The sequence below is a fragment of the Lepidochelys olivacea genome (assembly GCF_965140295.1).
Source record: "Lepidochelys olivacea isolate rLepOli2 genome assembly, chromosome: 3".
NCBI lineage: Eukaryota > Metazoa > Chordata > Testudines > Cheloniidae > Lepidochelys > Lepidochelys olivacea.
Window position 1 is genome coordinate 199,861,306 of NC_140413.1, and position 19,428 is coordinate 199,880,733.

The window sequence follows — 19,428 nt, forward strand, 5'->3', positions numbered from 1 at the left end:
AATTTCAGTGAAGGATTAGAAATTATTACTCATGTTTTAACAGAAATTTTAGGATTTCTTCTATTTTAAGAACATGGTACAGGAGAAACTGTTCAAAATCTTGTTTCATTTCCCCTTTTTCTACTGTTACTAAATATGGGTACCCAAACTGTGGCCTGTGGACAAAATGCATTCTGTAGCACCCCCATGGATTTTCCATGTCTTTTTATACTGTACTGTATCTTGCATACATAGGGGAGAATATCCTAGTTCCATTTTGGGCCGGGGTTTTCTGGCATAGGAAGTAACATGGCAATGTTAGAATGGTCTCACGAATAACTGCTTGCAGCAGAGTATATCAGTTCATATTGTATTATAGTGAGGGATGCTGCTTGCGCCTTTTCTGTTTTCTGGGAACCTTACATTTTACAGGGGATTTTCTTGTTGATTAAGAAGTTGACAGGATCCATGGAAGTATTTCCCCCTTTCCTCCGTTTGTGCTCTCAAGGGTTGCCTCCTTGTACTATGTAACCTATGTTTTTAAAAAGAACAGGAGTACTTGTGGCACCTTAGAGACTAACAAATTTATTAGAGCATAAGCTTTCGTGGGCTACAGCCCACTTCATCGGATGCATAGACTGGAACATCTAGTAAGAAGATATACACACATACATGCAGAGAAGGTGGAAGTTGCCATACAAACTGTAAGAGGCTACTTAATTAAGATGAGCTATTATCAGCAGGAGAAAAAAAAATTCTAGTGTAGACCTGGCCTGTATGATTCCACATTCAAGCAATCTCGTTACTTTCATTTAAATTTCAGTTAAATTAATTAAATTCAGTTAACAAATCTTTAGTTTGTTTAAAGACTTGTTGGAAACACCTCTATCAAATTATCTGAAATATCTCTCAGTGGATCTCTCAATATCTCTCCCATATTAAATTTCTTTTCCATGTTTTGCTGGTAATGCCTAATGAGTTCTTTAAAATCTGCATTAATATAGCTGAAGTTTGTCTGTTTGGCTTAATAAGAAGCTAAGAATAGGGGCTGTATGGCTCACTTAAAGGAAACATGCTGGAAGGCTGGCACTGTATGTGTACTTTCTGAGCTGCCAGGACTTGGAGCACTATAATGGATTTACTGTCCTTATTTCCAGGCTAACTTTTGCTACAAGTTACTTCCACAGTGCCCCACACAATAGAGTAATAGAGGAAAGACCAGAAGACCACTGATTTTGTATTGATCTGTTTTAAATGTTTAAATTTTTAAAGTCTAAAAACACTCTAAGTCTCTTTAAATTACTGCAGCCTATCTTTTGAATGTACAGGCTAGAGTGAACTGGACGCTATTCTTATCTCTATCTTTGGGGCTAATTTGTGTATTCAGTGTTGTATGCAAAAATAGGATTGTGCTGATTTACTCCCAGGGAGCAGATATGTTGAGTAAGAATGCTCCATTTTCAGTCTCTTTTTGGAGTAGAATCACACTCTAAAAATGTGAACAAAATATAAACCAGCGCACTGGTGTCTGCCAGAGTCTGCAGTCAGGCTGAAACAGTTACTGAGTCTGAAATTCTGAAGCCTAACCATTAAATATGAGCATGTAACGTTTTCACTGATCACATGAAAATCTGCACAATATACTTTGTTGCATCTTACTTTAGCATTGCAGAGCTCAGGTTGTAGGCTGAGTTTGGGAGAGTGCCGTCAGTTATTTCTCTTCCCCATCTGAACCATGTTTGAGCTGTTTGTTTTTCTGGCATATTAGCCTTTGGTCTCAATGGGTATTATGAGCTTCATACAAATATAGGGAAAATACTTGGGATTATTCTTTCTACGTGCTTAGAAAATATGATGTACTAATTACCCTCCAGCAGAGATGATGGGGGCACTGAAGCACAGAGGTCAGGACCTGTGAAGTCAGTGGGAGTCTTTCCATTTACTTCAGCACATTTTGGATCGGACTCTAAAAATGATTTACCCATGATCAGATCAAGTTAATAGCAGTGCTGGGAATAAAACTCAAGAGTTTCTGGCTCCAAGCCTGGTGCTCAGTCCATTAATTTATGCTACCTTTTGAAGAGTCAAAGCAACGATGGTAACTTGTAGTAAGTGCAATATTTTAATACTGTAGAATAATAAGAATGTTCATGCCCTTATTTAAAAAAGAAATCCTGAAGCACTATCAACAGTTAATTCATTCGACTGGTGATTTGAGTCAGTACCGGGTTTACAATGGCGCCGGGCCCCACGCTAAGAAAGGGCCGTGGTGCCCATACCGTGGCCCTGCCCCCACTTGGCCTCTTCCCCTCAAAGCCCTGCCCAACGCTTGCTCCTCTCTGCCCCATCCCCGCCTCACCCCCTAATCACGCCTCTCTCCCTCACCCCCCCCACCCGAGTGAGCAGCAGGCGTGGCTTCAGGGGAAAGAGGCTGAATGGGGATGGGGCCTCAGGGCAGAGCGGGGAGGCGGGGCCCACAAAAGTTTAATTCAGCCGGGATTTGAGTTATCTGTTTCAGTAGCCCTTACTATTACCCCACCCATTTATTTCAATGAATCTGTTTTCTCAGTTTGTAAAACACCATGAATGTAGGTTATCTTCTTTGAGCTTATGAGGTGATAGACTTATTTCTCTGTGCCAATGAGGGAAGAGCATCTTGCTAAAGCCAGAGTTTTTAGCTCTGAAGCAGCAGAGTAGAAGCCTTTTGCGTTGAAATCACATATGGGCTTTGTAGCCGCCAAGCTTTAGAGGCCTTGGAATTTGTGGGAAGAACCACAGAAATTGTGCATTTTGACTAGTTTATAAAAAACTAAGCTGTCAGTCCAATTGCTGTCATTAGTTTTGCACTCACGATGCAAAATCTAAGGTTGTGATAGTAGAGAAGAAAAACTTTTAGAGCTGCTTTCCAAAATGAATCAACAGATAAAATTGCATTTTATTGCATATAGAAAGTAAGAAACAATACCCTCATATTTTTAATGACAAAATATTAGCTGTAGTTTATTTGCAGATGCTTGAACCATACATGCTAAGCACCTGTTTTAAAAATCACAATTTCGAGATTGTCATACGTTTCAGTGTGTGACCTCAAGTAAATAGATAAATTTAGGTATAACATGTTTAGCTCCAGCAGTCTGAGGAAATACATAGTACACTCTTTTTTCCAAAGATCTGTACAGTAGATTTCCTTGATTTTTAGGTTAATGGGATTGTTTTAATTACTTAATAAAAAAACATAGGAATACGAGGAAGCCAAAGTAAGATTGCCGTACTCTGGCAGTGAACGGTGTCCTCACTGGAACTGTATGCAGTGGGTCCTTTGTCCTGCTGGCTGGAAGAAAATGGAGGGATCCCTCTGCAATTGGTGGCAGAGAGGAGGAAGGGGGAAGTATACCTGGACAGGGCAGGGAGAAACAATAAGTGACTGGATTGGGCAAAAAGGGATTGCCCTTCCAGAGGATCTCACTGGCAACACCCACCCTCCTACCCAGGGAATCAGTAGAACTGGGTTTCTTCATGATCTACTGTGGGCATTTATGCTAATCAACTCTTTCCTTGGGGGCTGGAAAGGAACGGCAGAGTGGATTTTTCGTCTTCCCCACAGTGGCTCAGGGAGTAGTCAGGAACTTAGGTTAAGATGTCTCAACTTCGTAACTAAAAAAATGGGGTAGATGTCCAGTGCAAGTACTAGTTATGGAAGGGATATGGTTATTGGATAAATTGGACTGGAACGGGTATTCCCTGGTATTTTAAGCGAATGAAATTGTGCCCAAACTAAACCACATTTAGTGCTTCTTGTTTTTCTTCCGGTGTGGCTACAGTTGTTGCATTTTTTGAAAATTATTTGTGGAGTAGAATGGCCACTGTGTGCTTGTAGGGAGGTGGTTTAGATGGAAATATTTGATTTTCATGGAAAATAATACAAATTTTAAAAACAGATTTTCAGTACTAAACATTGGAGCTTGTTGTGCCTGAAAAAAAATTAAATGCCTCAAAATTGAAACCCTAATGGTAACAATCTTTGTTCTTGAAGTATACATGTGATGCTTCCATACCAAACAGAAGTAGAATCAGAGGATTGATAATGGGATTTCTTAACAACCAAGGCCAGTAACCAGTGACCTAAATGTAAATTATTTTAAATGATTGTCATCTCTCAGCTGTTCAGGTGGGCTGATATGCTAGCTCTGTAGGAGGCCTATTTCCTCTTTTTTTGCTAACTGGAGCACAGTTGATAGCCCACTTCAGCTTCCCTAGACAGATATAATTGGGGCCTATTTATGCCCTTGCTATCTGATTGATCCTCCCACTGACTAGTGGAATAAAACCTGCCAGCCTGTGGAAGACAGAAGAAGATATGCCCTTAGACATCTTATGCCCCCAAAATGTCACAAATTCAGTCTCCCGTCCAAGAAAACATAGTTGTAATAAACATGCAGCATACAACTTGAACTGAACTGTATATGCTAAAGGATCATTGTAGACTTATAGCATACCATAGCAGAAAAAACATAGATGAAAAGACTAGCATATACACCAGAAGCATAGGTTAATTAACTTTTCTTCCGGCTTGTCAGTAAATTGCAGAACGCTATGTTAAAACATTGAGGCAGTGACTAAAGGTCTGCATGAAAAACTTACAGTTCCTTTAGACAAAGTTTTGTGAGCTAGTGGAGTTCTTAGCAAGAAACATAAAACCCAAGAGCAGATGTGCTTTCAAAAACCTAATTACAAGTAAACTTCCCTTATTCCTATGTTGTGATTGGAAAACTGAGGCAGAAAGGCTAAATCATACTGGGAGGTGGTGGTAAAGATGGGATTAAACTTGGAAGTTTTTGGCTCTAAAACCTGCACTCAGATTATTATATTTAGCAATATTATATCATTTATGTAATGACCATAAGATTATCTGTGAAAAGTAGATCTGTGCTTTACAAACTTCTAATCTAAGGGGTAGATTATACGATTATTCATTTGAGTGACCACTATGATTACTTGTGTGTAGATGACTCATGTGAGTTACGGTTGCAGAATCTGGAGGGAGATCATTGGTCATACAGCATGATATTTTCCCTTTTCTTCTTAACACTTTTCCTTACCTGTTTGCTTTCTGTGTATTTAATCCCTGCCTCTTTTCTCTGTGTGTCTTTACCATGGAGTGAAGTGAATTTACCATTAAAGTGAATTATACTGTCAGGTTGGATTGCTGATATTTGGACTTGCAGGGGAACCAATGTCAGAACCTTTAATAGAATAGTGAAATCATCTATCGAATACAGCTCTTTACTGTGTGGTTATAAAAGAACTATCAGTACCTGTGAGTAGTAACTATATTCTAATCATTCTTGGTGGTGGTATTTGTATAGGTTGTGGAGAGCACCTTGTAAGGACCATACTGGCCAGAGAATGTTCACGTGCTTTGCAAACAGAAGATGCCCACCAGGCTCTGCTAGAGACTATGCAAAACAAGTTTATTAGTAAGTATACAATTCATCAGAAAACTGCCTAACCGTACATGTTTATCGTTTCTGTTTGAAAAGAAAAACAATCCATTGAAATATAATTGAAATTTTGCAATTCCTCTTGGAGCTACTTGGTGGTCTTGAAGCTGTAGACAGAGATTAAGTAATATGTTGTAATGTATTTAGTGAATGATAAATTAAGTCGCAGCAAAATACATACAGGAAAGAAAAATATATTCCTTGGTTGGGAAGTCATTGAATGTTAAAAGCCAGGGAACAGATAGTTTAGAGGGAGGAATTTTCTAGGTTGAATCACTAACTATAGTAAAGAGTGAATTTGTTAGGAATTAGTGGTTTAATTATCACAGAGGCTATAAAATGCTTCTTCCCATGCCCCCTTTTTTATGTAGTGGAAATTAAGATCCATTTTATTTTTTGATTAAAAATCCTGTATGTGGACAGATTCTGGTTTGTGAATTAAATAATAATTTTTTTCTGAAAAAGAAATATGGATTTCATTGAAGACAATAAATAGAAAAGGCAAACACTGATTGTTATATTTTTTTCTTCCCCCTTAACATAATGATTACAATTGTGGATCCTATTCAGTCATTCTGTGTCACATATTTTTGACTATTTTGTTGTGTGTATGGATGAAAAATATAAGTACAAAACTTGAATAAAATAAAGTAAGAAAACAAACGTCATCCAAAATTTGGGCATCAGATTTTCACCAACTAATCAATTCTAGATAAACCTAGAGTCCAGGAGATACCATGGATTACAGTGAGACTTTTGAGATATGTAATATGTCAGGCTTCACTGTAGTCTAATCTTACAGCATTCAGAAACATAAGGACTGTTTAAGTTCCTAAGCAGTTGAGCATAGGTCATGTGTCTCTTAAGTGTGCAAGTACCTTGCTCCTGGGTGATGTGGTCGGGGCAGTGACTTACTGGAAAACTTCTTAATTGCAACTCATTACTTATTTTTATTTCAGTCTAGACATACCATGTTAAACCTTCATACACAAACAATATATAGGTGTGTGAGCCTCTAGTACAGTGATACTCCAACTGAGACTCAGGAGCTGAAAGTTGCTCTTTAATATGTCTCCTGCAGCTCTTTGCAGCACATGATATTAAAACACTCTGATTTAATTATTAACCAGTCAGGATGCTTTTCCTATGTTGTTAACCAATTGTCGAATACTTGGTCAGTCATTTTGCTATGAGAATAATATATATATAAAAATAGTAAATGAAACAATGAATTCACACTACTGTGGCTCTTTTGGGTAATGTTGATCACTAGTTTGGCTCTTGAACCACTGAGGTCTGAGTATCATCTCCCCTCTAGCTACCACTAGAATAAAGAGGGCAGTGGAAAACTGATACATTTTATAATGTGCCTGATACCAGGCCTGAAGCTAACTCTGATTATAAGAAAGCAGCACTGAATGCAGTTCACTGCTTTAATCCTATTTCTTAAACTCTTATTATGCTTAAATCTATGTTATCAAGGTATAGTCAGGTTGGCTGGTTTATTGTTTAAAAATAGAAATCCTAAATATTCTAAATGTCACTTGACTAGTCATAATTGAAAATATTGCACTGTCTGATGCCATTTATTGCAGTGCAAAAAGGGCTCAGTCCCTAAATCAAGGTGAGGCAAAGTCAAGAAAAATTGGAGAACTAGATTGTGGTGGTAGAGACAAGCTCTGGAAGTCAAATAATAGTTGTGATGAGGGTATTCAACTTGAGGTTCTAAAGAGGTAATATTTAATTTTGGTGTTAGCTTGTCAAGTTATTATAGTGGAACTGAAGTGTTCATGATCTTTTCAGGAGATTTTCTGGAAATAGAAAAATGGCAAAGTTGCTTCAAATTGTAGATAAGGTTTTTGTTTGTGATATTTAGGTCAACTAAAAGTTGCTGCCTAATTTTGACCAGATATTTATAACTTGCTGGCAATTTCCTTTTATTTATTTGTCAGAAACTTTACTTTAAGTAAAGGGAGACTTTTCACCTTGCTTTATATTTTAGTGTGTGTATTTGTATCTCTGTATCCCAAGGTGCAGTTTGAAAATGAAGAAACTATTGTGAAATTAATTCATGTTATGATTAAAAAAAACACTTGTTTACATGGGTACTTTATCTAATATGATTTGTAATTAGTAGATGCCCCTTCCATGCTCTAGGTGCCCTTGCAATGCTAAATTTGCGTTCTTGTAAAATGTGTATATGATCAATATGCTGCTTAATTATCCCTGCATAAATAAGATCAGTAATAAATAGCTTAGGCTAAGACAAAACTCATCCCTTCAGATGTTATTCTCCCATGTCCAGGTGAAAAGATAGATCTTACAGTATGTTCAGAAGGCAAAGGGGAAAGCAAGTTCTAGAGCCAATGGGGTCTTCACTGCAAGTGTCTTGCCATTAGCTCCTCTCCATGTAGAAAGCTAGATCTCCATCTTGGCCACTGCCTCTGATCGCCACTGCAATTTGTGTGATATGGGGAGAGATGCAATGTTTTAAGTCCCGGTAGAATATTTGTATTGCAGTAGTGCCTCGGAGCCTCAGTCAAGGACCAGGACCCCATTGTGTTAGGCGCTGTACAAAGACAGAACAAAGATGCTGTCTGCTTAAAAGTAGCACAAATATATTTTTAGCACATTTAACTATTTAACTAGTGGCACAGAATTGGGCAGTCATCTGTCGAAGACAAGCAGCTGTTTTGTAGGCAGGATTTACCCATTTTATAACATTACTGTCTAATTCAGAACAGCATTGTGAAAGTGTTAGGCAAATGCTGGACAAATTGATCCAAATCTTTGTCTTAAAAAAACATTCTTTGCAGTTCTAATTTACTGTAATGGAAAATTTAAAGGGAAAGATTAAATATAGCCCAGTTCAAGACATTATATGCTCTGTAGAATTCTTATATTACTAGTTGAAATAAGAGTTTTTTGTTAGACCCAGAACTTTCTTTTGATTTGCAGTAGGCTGGATAAAGGAAAATACACTTCACGTATTTTTAACCACTTTTCATGTTAGCACACCAAACCCATAAGAAAACGGTTGACAAAAATAGTTCTTTAATAATACTGTATGCTAACCAGCTGATTACAGACCAAAAGCTCAGGTGCTAGTTAAGTAGCAAATATGGGGGGGGGAAGGTATTCTTTTAGGTTGATTTGTGTTTATTTTAATTACTTCAAGCAAAAATACTCATGCCATGATTCCCCAGTAACTTACTGTTAGTTGGTGGTAAGAAGCTTTTGAACCAATCTTGTATGATGGACTGTTCTATTTTTAAATGGCTATTACATGTGTGATGCTGGTAAGCCAAGTGCCACCTCTGGCAAAGACCTAGGCATCAGCTGACAAACTCGTAGCTGGAAGCCAGGCCAGTTCACTCGTTTATTGGCATATAGATCAAAGTGATTGTTAAATATGTAAGAATGTATGTAGTGTTTAAACTTCATGAAAACTAATGGGATGTTACCAGCATGGTTTTCACTTATTTGTATCCTGTTACATACAATATAAATGTTTGCTATTACATTATATAACTAAATAACCCATCTAATGAGAAAGAAGCCTTGTGTAATGCAAATGAAGAACTTTAACAGGAAAGTGCTACTTCTTGAGCATTTGAAGGTCAGTGGACATTATATGTGATGATCAGAGAGCAAAGACTCTAAACGCATTCCTCTCTCTCCGCCATCGAAGAAAAAGTTTGGGTAGGCATCCTGTCAGCTTCTTTTCTGTGAGAAAATGCTGTACGTGTAGATATAAGGAAAAATTCTTCCTCTCTGGACTGTTTGGGTTGTAACAGGGCAGAATAACTGAATGAGAAGACTGATATCCCCAGAGTTTTCTGGGTAGTGTTGAGAGGCTTTTGGAAAAGTGACAGATTACTACATCTCCTCCATTTCAAAGTATAGACTCTGACTCACCGATACATACATTTTTACCTGTTTTAACCTCTCAACAACTCTCATTTCTTTCTCCTTGCTAATAAACCATTAGTTAGTTTACTGTAGAATTGGCTGCCAACATTGTCTTTTGGTGTGAGATCTAGGTTGGAAATTGACCTGCATTTGTAACTGGTCTCTTGGGACTGGATGCAATCTCAATATTTTATGATTTTTTTATAAGTGACCATTTATCACATAGTCCAGCTTGCCTGGGTGGCAAGATAGACCAGAGTGTCTAAGGGAACTGTCTGTGACTCCATGATAAGACTGATTTCACCAAGCCAGTAACAAATGTGAACTCCCAGATCACTATATCAATTATAGAACATTCCACCATTTTGGGGTGTCTGTCCTGCTTTTGACAGTCTGCCCTGAAGTAGGCACTCATGGTCATGAGCCACTCCAGACAGTGTGACCATGTGGTATATAAATTCAGTGTTCTTTAGTATGACATCTTTTAAATTCAGAGGAAACAATGTTAAAGAACATCATTACAGTGAACGCTACCTAGCCTTTTATGTGATTCACCTATGGTGCTAATAGTGAAGAGAATAATGGAGAAAACTGAAAAGTTTTTTGGTAAAGATCTTGAAAACCTTAGTAAACTCTAACCCCTTCAATATTCCTATCTGTTGGTAGTTTTCAGTGCTGGCTACTCAGGACAGGCAAAGCTCTTCCTGGTTGTATCCACAGTATACAGGTCAAGGCACCACATATTCAGAGCAAGGGTGCAGGAACAGGCTGGAGAGAGAAGAATGGAACCAAAGTAAGAATGGGAACTGGATTGTGGAGAAAACAGGACTATCGTTTCTTTCCTTTGTTTAGAAGGATGAGTCTTCAGTGTGTCCTTTGAACCCCAGATTCAGCAAAGCACTTGAGCCCCATTAAAGTCAATGGGACTTAAGTACGTTGTTAGGTGCTTTTGCTGAGCTGGGGTCTTTTCCTGCCTGCTCATCCTCACTTGTTATGCAGTTTGTTGCATCATGGCTTTTCTTAAAAGCTGTGCTTGTGTGTGTGTTTCAGAGGGGACTCTCCTGAACAAGCACTTCTGCAAGGTAAACTTTATTTGTAGAAGTCTTGGGGAATGTATTGTCAGTAGATTGTCCAGATAGGACAAGATAATGAGAGGACGGTATCATTTGTGGTTTCCCTGTTGATCCAGGTGGTAAGTGCATAACATTTGGGACTTCATGACCTTGGTGCTATATACGAGGTTTTGGGAGGAGAAACGAAAGTGTGCTGTGGAGGAAGACATGAATGAAATAATAGGTTAGAATAGTGCAATATTGAAGGAACAAATTCTGAGGAATAAGAAACACAAGATAGTCAGCAAAAGTCTTGAGAAAGGAAACATAAGGTCTGTGGGCATAAATGTAAGTTAAAAAGAGTTGATCTAAATGAAACTATTCTGAAAAGATTAAAAGAAATACCAGGATATTGAAGGAGAATGCGAAAAGAGATGGTCCCAAAAAAGTAGATTTCTTTTAATTTAATTTGTCGCAGTAAGGCTATGACGATACCAACACAAGAGCAATGTTTACATACATTTTATTGTGGGGTATACCAGTCATAGAAACCTCTGACAGGTGCATTATAAAAGACTGAGAAAGATGGGCAGATTTACTTAAGTTTTGTGTGATAGGGCATCTGAGTTTTTTTCTATGTCTACCCTGGATCCTCTGTACTGACTACACATTAAGGAGACTCTGCCAAAAGCAGCTATTCCTCTTGGTGACTAATTGGAAAAACATCTTACTATATGAAAGGTTTGCTAGAAGCCATAGATAAACAAGCTGGTCTGTAGGATGAACAGAAAAACTATTCAGTAGTGACAAACTTGGGGCTGTTTAAGAGAGGCAGATTTTGGCAAAGTAGAAATAAAGTCCATGTGGAATGAAAAGTGTGTTCTTAATCTAGTTAGGTGGGACAGAATAACATTTTTGAACTAGGACTGTGCTTAAACTTGGTTTTAAAGGCTATCATCCTTCCTGGAGATGAAGATTTTCTGATTACAAGCATAATCGGAAGTCAGAGAATCTGGCTTTGTCCCAGGTGTGTTGTGTGAACTTAAATTAGTCATTTTGCTTTGGTATCCCGTAGTTTCCCCATTTATAATAAGGATGATAGTGCCCAAATTCACAGGAGTTGTGAGAGTTAACTCATTCATGTTTCCAAAAGTCTTGGAAAGACTCAAATGAAAAAGCAGATGACATGAATAGCATTCATTGCCAAAATGCTTATTGCTTTGGTTAAGAATGAAGACAAAATTGTGTGCTTATTTTGTAATGTGTATTAGGCCCTGTTTGTAATTAAAACCTATTTATTATATATTCAGTCACTGCTTTCCAAAAAATATTTGGTACATGTTAGATATTGATCCATTACTCATGCTTACTATTAATGCCTATTGGTATCTGTGAATGAATACAGGAAACCCAGACGAATATTACTGCTTCCAGTAACCTATCAACAGAGGAGTCTCAAACTTAAGTGCAGTTTTGTGAGTTCTTGGCAATTCTGAAAATCAGGCACAGCATTAATTTTTGCAAAATATTACCCCAAGGGGAAAATTTATGCTGAAATATTAGGCTTAAACTACGTAACTTTATTTTCTTGTGAACTTTCACAGATTTTGATTTTTGCTGATATAAAGTTTACTTAAGCTATATCATACCATACACGTTTTCCTTCTACTGTGAAATAACTGGATAAATTAGGTTAATAGTCTCCTCCAGACAGCATGGCTGGTTTTTTTGCTCCTCTTTCTTAAACCCGTACTTTTGGGTCACATTAAGCTTCTAATAAAATAGTTCTGGACCAAGTGAAAAAGAATGGTTTAGCAAGGCAGAACTGAAGTGAATGGTCAAAAGTAAAAATTTTGGACCCATGAACAGCTGATTTTGGCCTTTGCCATCAGATTCTTGCTTCCTGTTTACAGAACTCCTGAAATCTTCACAGAACCTTGGGAATTCTTCCAATTAGGGAAAGCCTGCCTTAGACACTTGGAGCTGTTTAAACAGCAGGTGATGTGCTTCCCTCGTCCCTTTGTTTAGAGCCAAATTATTATGGATAACACACAATTTCTGGTTGAGTAGGAGGTGGGGAAATTAAATTTAGACTTTTGTAAATGGAATGGGTTTAATATACTAAATAGAAGAGCAGTAGATTGGTACACGGAGTAAGAATGGTGTTCTATAAACACAAATATCTTTCATACAAAACAGTGGATTTTGTTACTTATCGATTCCTTTCAAATGTGGCCAAGTTTGAGGAATGCAGACTTGAGAGTAAATGTTTGTGCCATCTCACAGGCAGGAGATTCAGCCTATTCACATGGAAATATTATAAATTGTAGTTTAGAGTTTCTTATAAAGTATTAAAGAAAACCCTTTGAAAACCATAAACAGAATCTGTTGCTTTTCAGTCCTAGGAGGCAAAAATATTTTCAAATCTTTATTGCCTAGGTTGCTGTATTAATGTATTTTAGGGTACAGTTTGTACATGAAATAACTGATCTGCTCTTGTTAATTATCATTGGAAAGCATGTACCATTTTGGATATGCTTAACTATAACATTAAATAATTCAGTGGAAAATAACTAAATGGGGGTGGGGTTATAGCTCAAGTTCTATAGAATAGAACAGAAATGGCATTAGCGGTGGTGATGGACAATCTCTTGATGCCAGAGGATGATGGGCAGACCTCTATTCTCATATTTGTGAATCTCTCTGTAGCATTTGTTCATGATACTTCTGTCCCATCTGAGAGAGGATGCTGAGGTCAAGGGAAAGGCAGTGAAATTGTTTGAGATCTTCCTGGAGGGATGCCCCTAAAGGGTTTGGATGGGGAACTGCAAGTGAGATGGCATCTGGTGGCAAAGGTGCAGAGTCTCACAGGATCAATTCTCTTTTAGCTTACCTTCAACCACTGGCAGAAATGGTGAGAGATCGTGAACCCAAGTGTCAAGATAATGCATAATCTACCTAACCTTCGCACTATGACAGAATCATTAGATTGGACTTGCCCAGTGCCAGTTTGAGATTAATTTATGAATGAATACTACCCGGCTGAAGTTGAACCCTTGGAAACTGGAGATCATGCTTATTGGAGAAGGAAAACATGCTGAGGACTGAATGCTTCTGAATTCTTTAAGTACACCAAGCTCTTGCAGACTAGCTTCTGCAAGTAAAACATTCTACCTTCTATGGCTGGCTGGCTGGCTGCACCCAACTCTGGTGGATGATGCCTTGACTTCAGTTGTTGCACTCCCTTGTTACTCCTGACTTGACTACAGCAAAACATTCTACCCTGGTTAAGAAAACAGCAGCTATTTGGAAACCTCAGCTAATACATAATACAGGTACATACTTCAAACCTGTCCTCTGTGGTCTCTGTTGGCTTCCTATACAGTATCACATCAAATTCAAGATCTTGGTCTCTATCTTCAAGGTATTTTATGATTTGGGCTCAGGATATTTAAAATCACCTAAAGTGCTGGGATGAAGATCATGGGTGAGATCACCATTCCTCAGGCACAAGGTAATGGCTTGTATGGTAAGGGTAAGACTCCCACAGGATTTAAGAATGTTAATTTCAACACCTTCTGTTCCAAATCCAAGGAGTATTCTATTGACCTTGCTTTCACTTGTGCTTTCACATTTATACATTCATGTACAAGCCATCCTCTCCCTGGAGGGAGAGAAGGAAAACTGATCACTGATTACCCATTCCTGGCTGGCCAAGTTTTGAAATCTAATTTCTTGATTTAGAATGCTAATTAAACATGTAATGCTTTTGTTATTTCAGAGTCTTATAGACTGCAGAGAAATATGTTTAGAAAAATTGATCAATTTTGTCTACATCACCAGTTATCAGGATTTTTTGGTTGTTTTTGTTTTGTTTTATTTTTTGTAGTTAACATGAGTTACAGATGATCTGGTGGAAAAATCTGGTAAGTGATTTATGAGAAATTATCTTCAGGTTTTTTTTAAATAATAATAATAATAATGAAGCTCCACATCAGTATATTCATTAAAATTGGCTACTATTTAGTCTTTTGACGTGAGGATTTAAACACCCATACTGAGTTCCTTAAATAGATTTTTAACTTTCATTTATAATTCAAGCGTGTTTTTCACTCTAAGTGAAATATTTACCCCTGTGAAGGGGCCAGCACAGGGCCTATGCACCACTCAAATCCCCATTAAGTCAGTCTGGTCTTCAGCAAGGGGGAATTCATCCTCTGTGCTTCCTGCACCATCACTTCCATGAATATATAGGGATGTTTGCAAGCGCATAACTTAGGCATTGCTCTTTGGCAGTGTAATTTATATTGCATGTGTCCTTTTAAAAAAGAGCTGTCATGCCATTAAAGTTCTTGAATACTCTCAAATACTAGATCATAACTGTTCTATAAAGTAAACATTTTGGGTGAGGAGTGGGGAGAACAAACGAGTTTTAGCAAACTGGTCTTCAGTGTCCTAACCACATCTGTGTGGACTATCCTATGGACCATCCTGTTGAAATCTCTCTTCTCTGTAATCATTTTGTGACTGTGCCCTGGACACAAGTAGCAAATGATATTTAGCAAGGTAGACTGAAGACAAACTTGAGCTATGAACACTAAATGTAACTGACTCGTTTACAGTGCTAATGAAGATGTGTTGCCGATTGTTTATGGAGATTCAAGGTACAGTAAGCTTGGCTTTTTTGATGTCTATAGTGACATTTCAGTTGCTAAGATTGTACCTTCCTAAAGAGAACTTCAGAGGGATAGCTCAAAAAGCCAAGCAAGCTCTGGCAGGAAAGTCTGCCGAGAGAACCTTGCAAACCCCACTGTAGGGAGAAGGGTTTGACATTTTTTGGAACCTTGCAAACCCCACTGTAGGGAGAAGGGTTTGACATTTTTTGGAACCTTGCAAACCCCACTGTAGGGAGAAGGGTTTGGCATTTTTTGGAGCTCCCAGGATGGGAGCTCTCCTAATACCACACAGGTCATGGTGATTGATGGGAAAAAGGTCCATGCTCAGACAGCCACAGGACTGCCAGGGGACAAAGTTACATAGCATGGCTGCTTCCTAGCTCTCCCATGAGGCCATCCCACCTCCCAGAACCTTTGCAGCATCCATGGTGGTCTGGAGGGCAAGAAAACTGCCATAGAGGCATTGCTGCCCCTTTCCCATGGGAGCAGGGGAGATCCTACTGAGGAAAGGCTGTACCAGTCCTAGCATGAGAGAAACATACTACACATTAACAGTAAACATACTCTACATATTTTAAGTATATGTACGTTTTTTAAAATAAACTTAAGATTGTTAACACGCCTTTGTGGAATAAAACTGGCTAAAAAGTTAATAGAAGCAATACAGACTAAAACATTTTGAATGTGTGCTCCAGGAGAAACTTTAGTTAACACCTTATTAAACTCTAATGCTTGATGCAAGAGGTTGGACTAGATGAGCCAGGTGGTCCTTTCCAACCCTATCATGGTGGCTAGTGATTGTTTTTTAAAAAAGAGAGTGGAAATGCTTTTTTCATTTTCTCCATGAAACTCATTAGTTGGGTTTAAAGTCTTTGATTTTTGGAATTTGGAAGCCTATAAAAACCTAGTAAAAAGTACTTTGTTTTTAATAGCAACCTAGAAACACTAACACCCATTTACATTATTAATATGGAAAGGAAAAACTTGGAGAGCCAGGGTCTGCCAGTACTTACTCCGTGCATTGGTAAGTTTGCTCTGAAAGCCCACAACCCACCTTATTTGCAGAGCTCTGTAGCTTACTGCCATGAAAATGAAACCGCCAAAGGGCCAAGGGGTCCTTAGAGAGCTTCCAGCCTAACTGGTAAAGAAGCTAACATCACTCCTTTTCTTCAGCCCGTAATCTGATTAATAAATTTAATGGTAAAACTGGAAATCTGGAATTATTGTCAAGATCCTCCTTTGTATGCATAGATATTCACCATCAAAGCAGTATTGTTTAGTTATTTGTGTGTATGTCTTTCTGTTTGCTTTTTTTTAAAAAAATATCCGACTAATGCAGTGGTGGGCAACCTGTGGCCTGTCAGGGTAATCTGCTTGCGGGCCATGAGACAGTTTGTTTACATTTTGCATGGCCACCCGCAGCTATCAGTGACCGCGGTTCGCTGTTCCCAGCCAGTGGAAGCTGCGGGAAGTGGGGACCAGCACATCCCTGCGACCCGCACTGCTTCCCGCAGCTCCCATTGGCTGAGAACGGTGAACTGCGGCCACTGGGAGCTCTGAGCGACTGTGCAAATGTAAATAAACTGTCTCGCGGCCCACCAGTGGATTACCCTGACGGGCCACAGGTTGTCCACCACTGCTCTAATGTAATATATGTGGACAGGTAGATACCATGTTTCTACATATCAAATATAAGTAATAGAATGCTGAAAGCTTTAATAAAAAGCATTGTTCCAACATTCATCATTTCCTTAAGACAACGAGCATACAGCTCCTTAAATGGAATTGTCTCTCTTTAGATTCACTCACTTTTCTTGTGGGTTTTGTTAAGGATTTTTGCTAAAACTGGAGAGATTTTAAAAACACCTTTCTGTAGGTGCTTTAGCAGGACTTGTTTCTACTTCTGTATTGAAGGGTCTGTTTACGGTTCTCCTAAATTAACACGTATTTTAATGGTGTGCACTATATTCAACTATATAAATATCTTTAAAAATCTGGCATGTAAAGTCTCAAGCAGAGTACAAATTTTTGCTGCAGCTTTTTTAAAAACCCAACTTATTTTAAATTGCTGTGGTAGTTTCAGTTAAATTTAGAGATCTCTGGATCCAGGTGCTTTCTTGTGCTTACATATTTAACAAATGAAGGTGCATGAAATCAAAACCTGACTCTCCGTTTAGTGTGTATTCATATCCATCACCTTTATCAAAGATACCCTGTATAGCTTTAGCACTAAGTTTAATGTGATGCATAACATCAGCATAGACAGGGCAAATGACTTCATTTCAATTTGAGGTGTGCACAGGCTTAGTAAGTCCAGTGGCATAGTACAAAACGAACATCTTTGTGGACTAATGGCCTCTGAACCTTCTTTAGTAACGTAATACAAAAGTATTTAAAACTGGCAAGTATTACTTTGTTTGCACTGTATCAGTACTGCTTCACACAGTTTTGCCGCTTATACCTTTCCATAGTAAATGTTTACATCCAAATTATCAAGACATAAAAAGTTAATTACAAGGGAGCTAGTAGTGGTTCCTGTAGCATGGAAGACCGTAGATCTAAATACAATGCACCTGATGAGGGAGTGGCTAGTCCATGGAGCTGGTAACAGTAAATGGAACACTACATCTGCCTTAGAATGGATTTACCTATCCACTATCATCCAATATCATATCTTTAATGCTCTAAATGAAGAGTTGGCATCAAGCCTAGGTTTCTATTAGGCAGGTTCCCACCATCATCAAATAAACCAAAACAGTTGGGCACTGTTGTTGTCAGTCTTGGCAAAGACTAAGTTTTAAATGGACTTGGAAACTAAGTTGCCCATCCTAGATACCTGTCCTTCCAGGGCAGGGCTGAAGTCTGAGGCAAACCGGAAGGGTCAAGTATCGTGTCCTTGCACTATTTTATACCAGTTCTGTGGATCAAGCTCTGATGGTTGTAATCTAACAACCTTTCATAAGGATTAGATTCCCTTAAAAATTGATCGGTTATCTACATGGTTTCATTTTACAGACAGAACTTGCTTGTCATGCAGTTTCTGAGAGGAAACCTGTGTGCTTTAGCCTAACTTTACATTGACGCTCAGCCTCAGCCACTCCCACTGAATTCAATGGGAGCAGTGAGTCCTGAGCTGTGAAAATTGGGTTGCTTATTTTTTGGAGACCAGATTAAAAGAATAAGGCACACAAATATATGTAAGAAATCGCTTCATAGCACTTCCAAACTCTGAAATAGGAATAAATTGCTGAATTATTAAATTCTGAAGTTAGGTTAAGTCGGTGAAAATGTGTCCATCATGTTAAAACATAATTTATGTGTCTGTTGCACAAAGCTACTGGAGGGCACGTTGTCTTTTCACTGGGGTGGGTTGTTATATTTAACAGCTTGATTCATCAGGTTTATATCTTTGGATACTGTATGCAAATTCTTCCTTCTTATGCCAGCGTAAACCTGTGTTGGTGTATGAGAGCAGAATTTGGTCCTATCTCTGCAGTTTGCAAACCAATGGCCCAAACAGAGATTTGCGTAGCATCTGCATCTTTCCACTGTAATAAAATACATTTTCAGGTAACCAGTATAGAATACATTTATTAAAGTCTTAATTTTATGTTAAGGTATATACAAAGAGCCCAATGTGGATTAAGTAAAATCAGTGTGGGTACTATTAGATCCTATCCTTTTAGTAACACATCATGGTGAATATAATATACAGGATAAAATTTCAGTAAAACACATTTCAAGTTTTCATGTCTTTTAAAACTTCTAAAAATAGCTGAACAAATATGAAAAATGCTCTGCCAAGTGTTCCTTTTAATTGCTGTTAATGTATCCCTTAGCAGTCTGTACGCCTCTTTTTTCCCTAATGTCTTGCTCGCAACAGATGCTGTTTTTAGATCTAAGAGGATAAAATATGTTCGAAACTTCAAGTTCAGGAAGCATTGAGGGCACTCAGCACTTTACAAAGTCAAGTCCCTTGTGCATAGCACGAACATGTGTAGGACTAAAACAGTTTCAAGATCTTCTTTATATCAGTGCTTTGAGATAGCTGACCCTGATGTGTGTGGTATCAAACCTACCTAGCATCCAACATAGCTAGACTGAGCAGATGGAACTCTTCATGTACGCTGTCTTTCTGGTTGTTATAAAATATGTGCAACTCTTTTAGCACAGCTATAGTAGTGTAGTAATATGAGAAAATAAGTGTACCTATCCACAAATGTTTTAAATACAGAAATATGAATGTATTCTTTTCTCCTTTTAATTAAGTGAATAAGAAACGTTCTTTACCTAAACAATTTGCAGTAA

The 19,428-nt window shown here is 38.2% G+C and overlaps 1 protein-coding gene across 7 annotated transcripts in view; it reads left to right on the forward strand.

Moving 5' to 3' along the window:
* TASP1 (taspase 1) overlaps window positions 1-19,428 on the forward strand; it is a 166,262-nt gene that overhangs the window by 100,759 nt on the left and 46,075 nt on the right. For 4 of the 7 annotated variants that reach the window (XM_084623396.1, XM_084623399.1, XM_084623397.1 and 1 more), the window contains one exon: window positions 5,346-5,456. The exons of 1 other annotated variant lie outside the window; for it this stretch is intronic. In XM_084623396.1, the coding sequence (XP_084479522.1) occupies window positions 5,346-5,456 (111 nt within the window). Of the gene's footprint in view, window positions 1-5,345; window positions 5,457-13,332; window positions 13,780-13,868; window positions 13,959-19,428 lie in introns of all 7 variants that reach the window. 2 more of the 7 variants (XR_014710856.1, XR_014710855.1) reach the window with 2 other exon arrangements.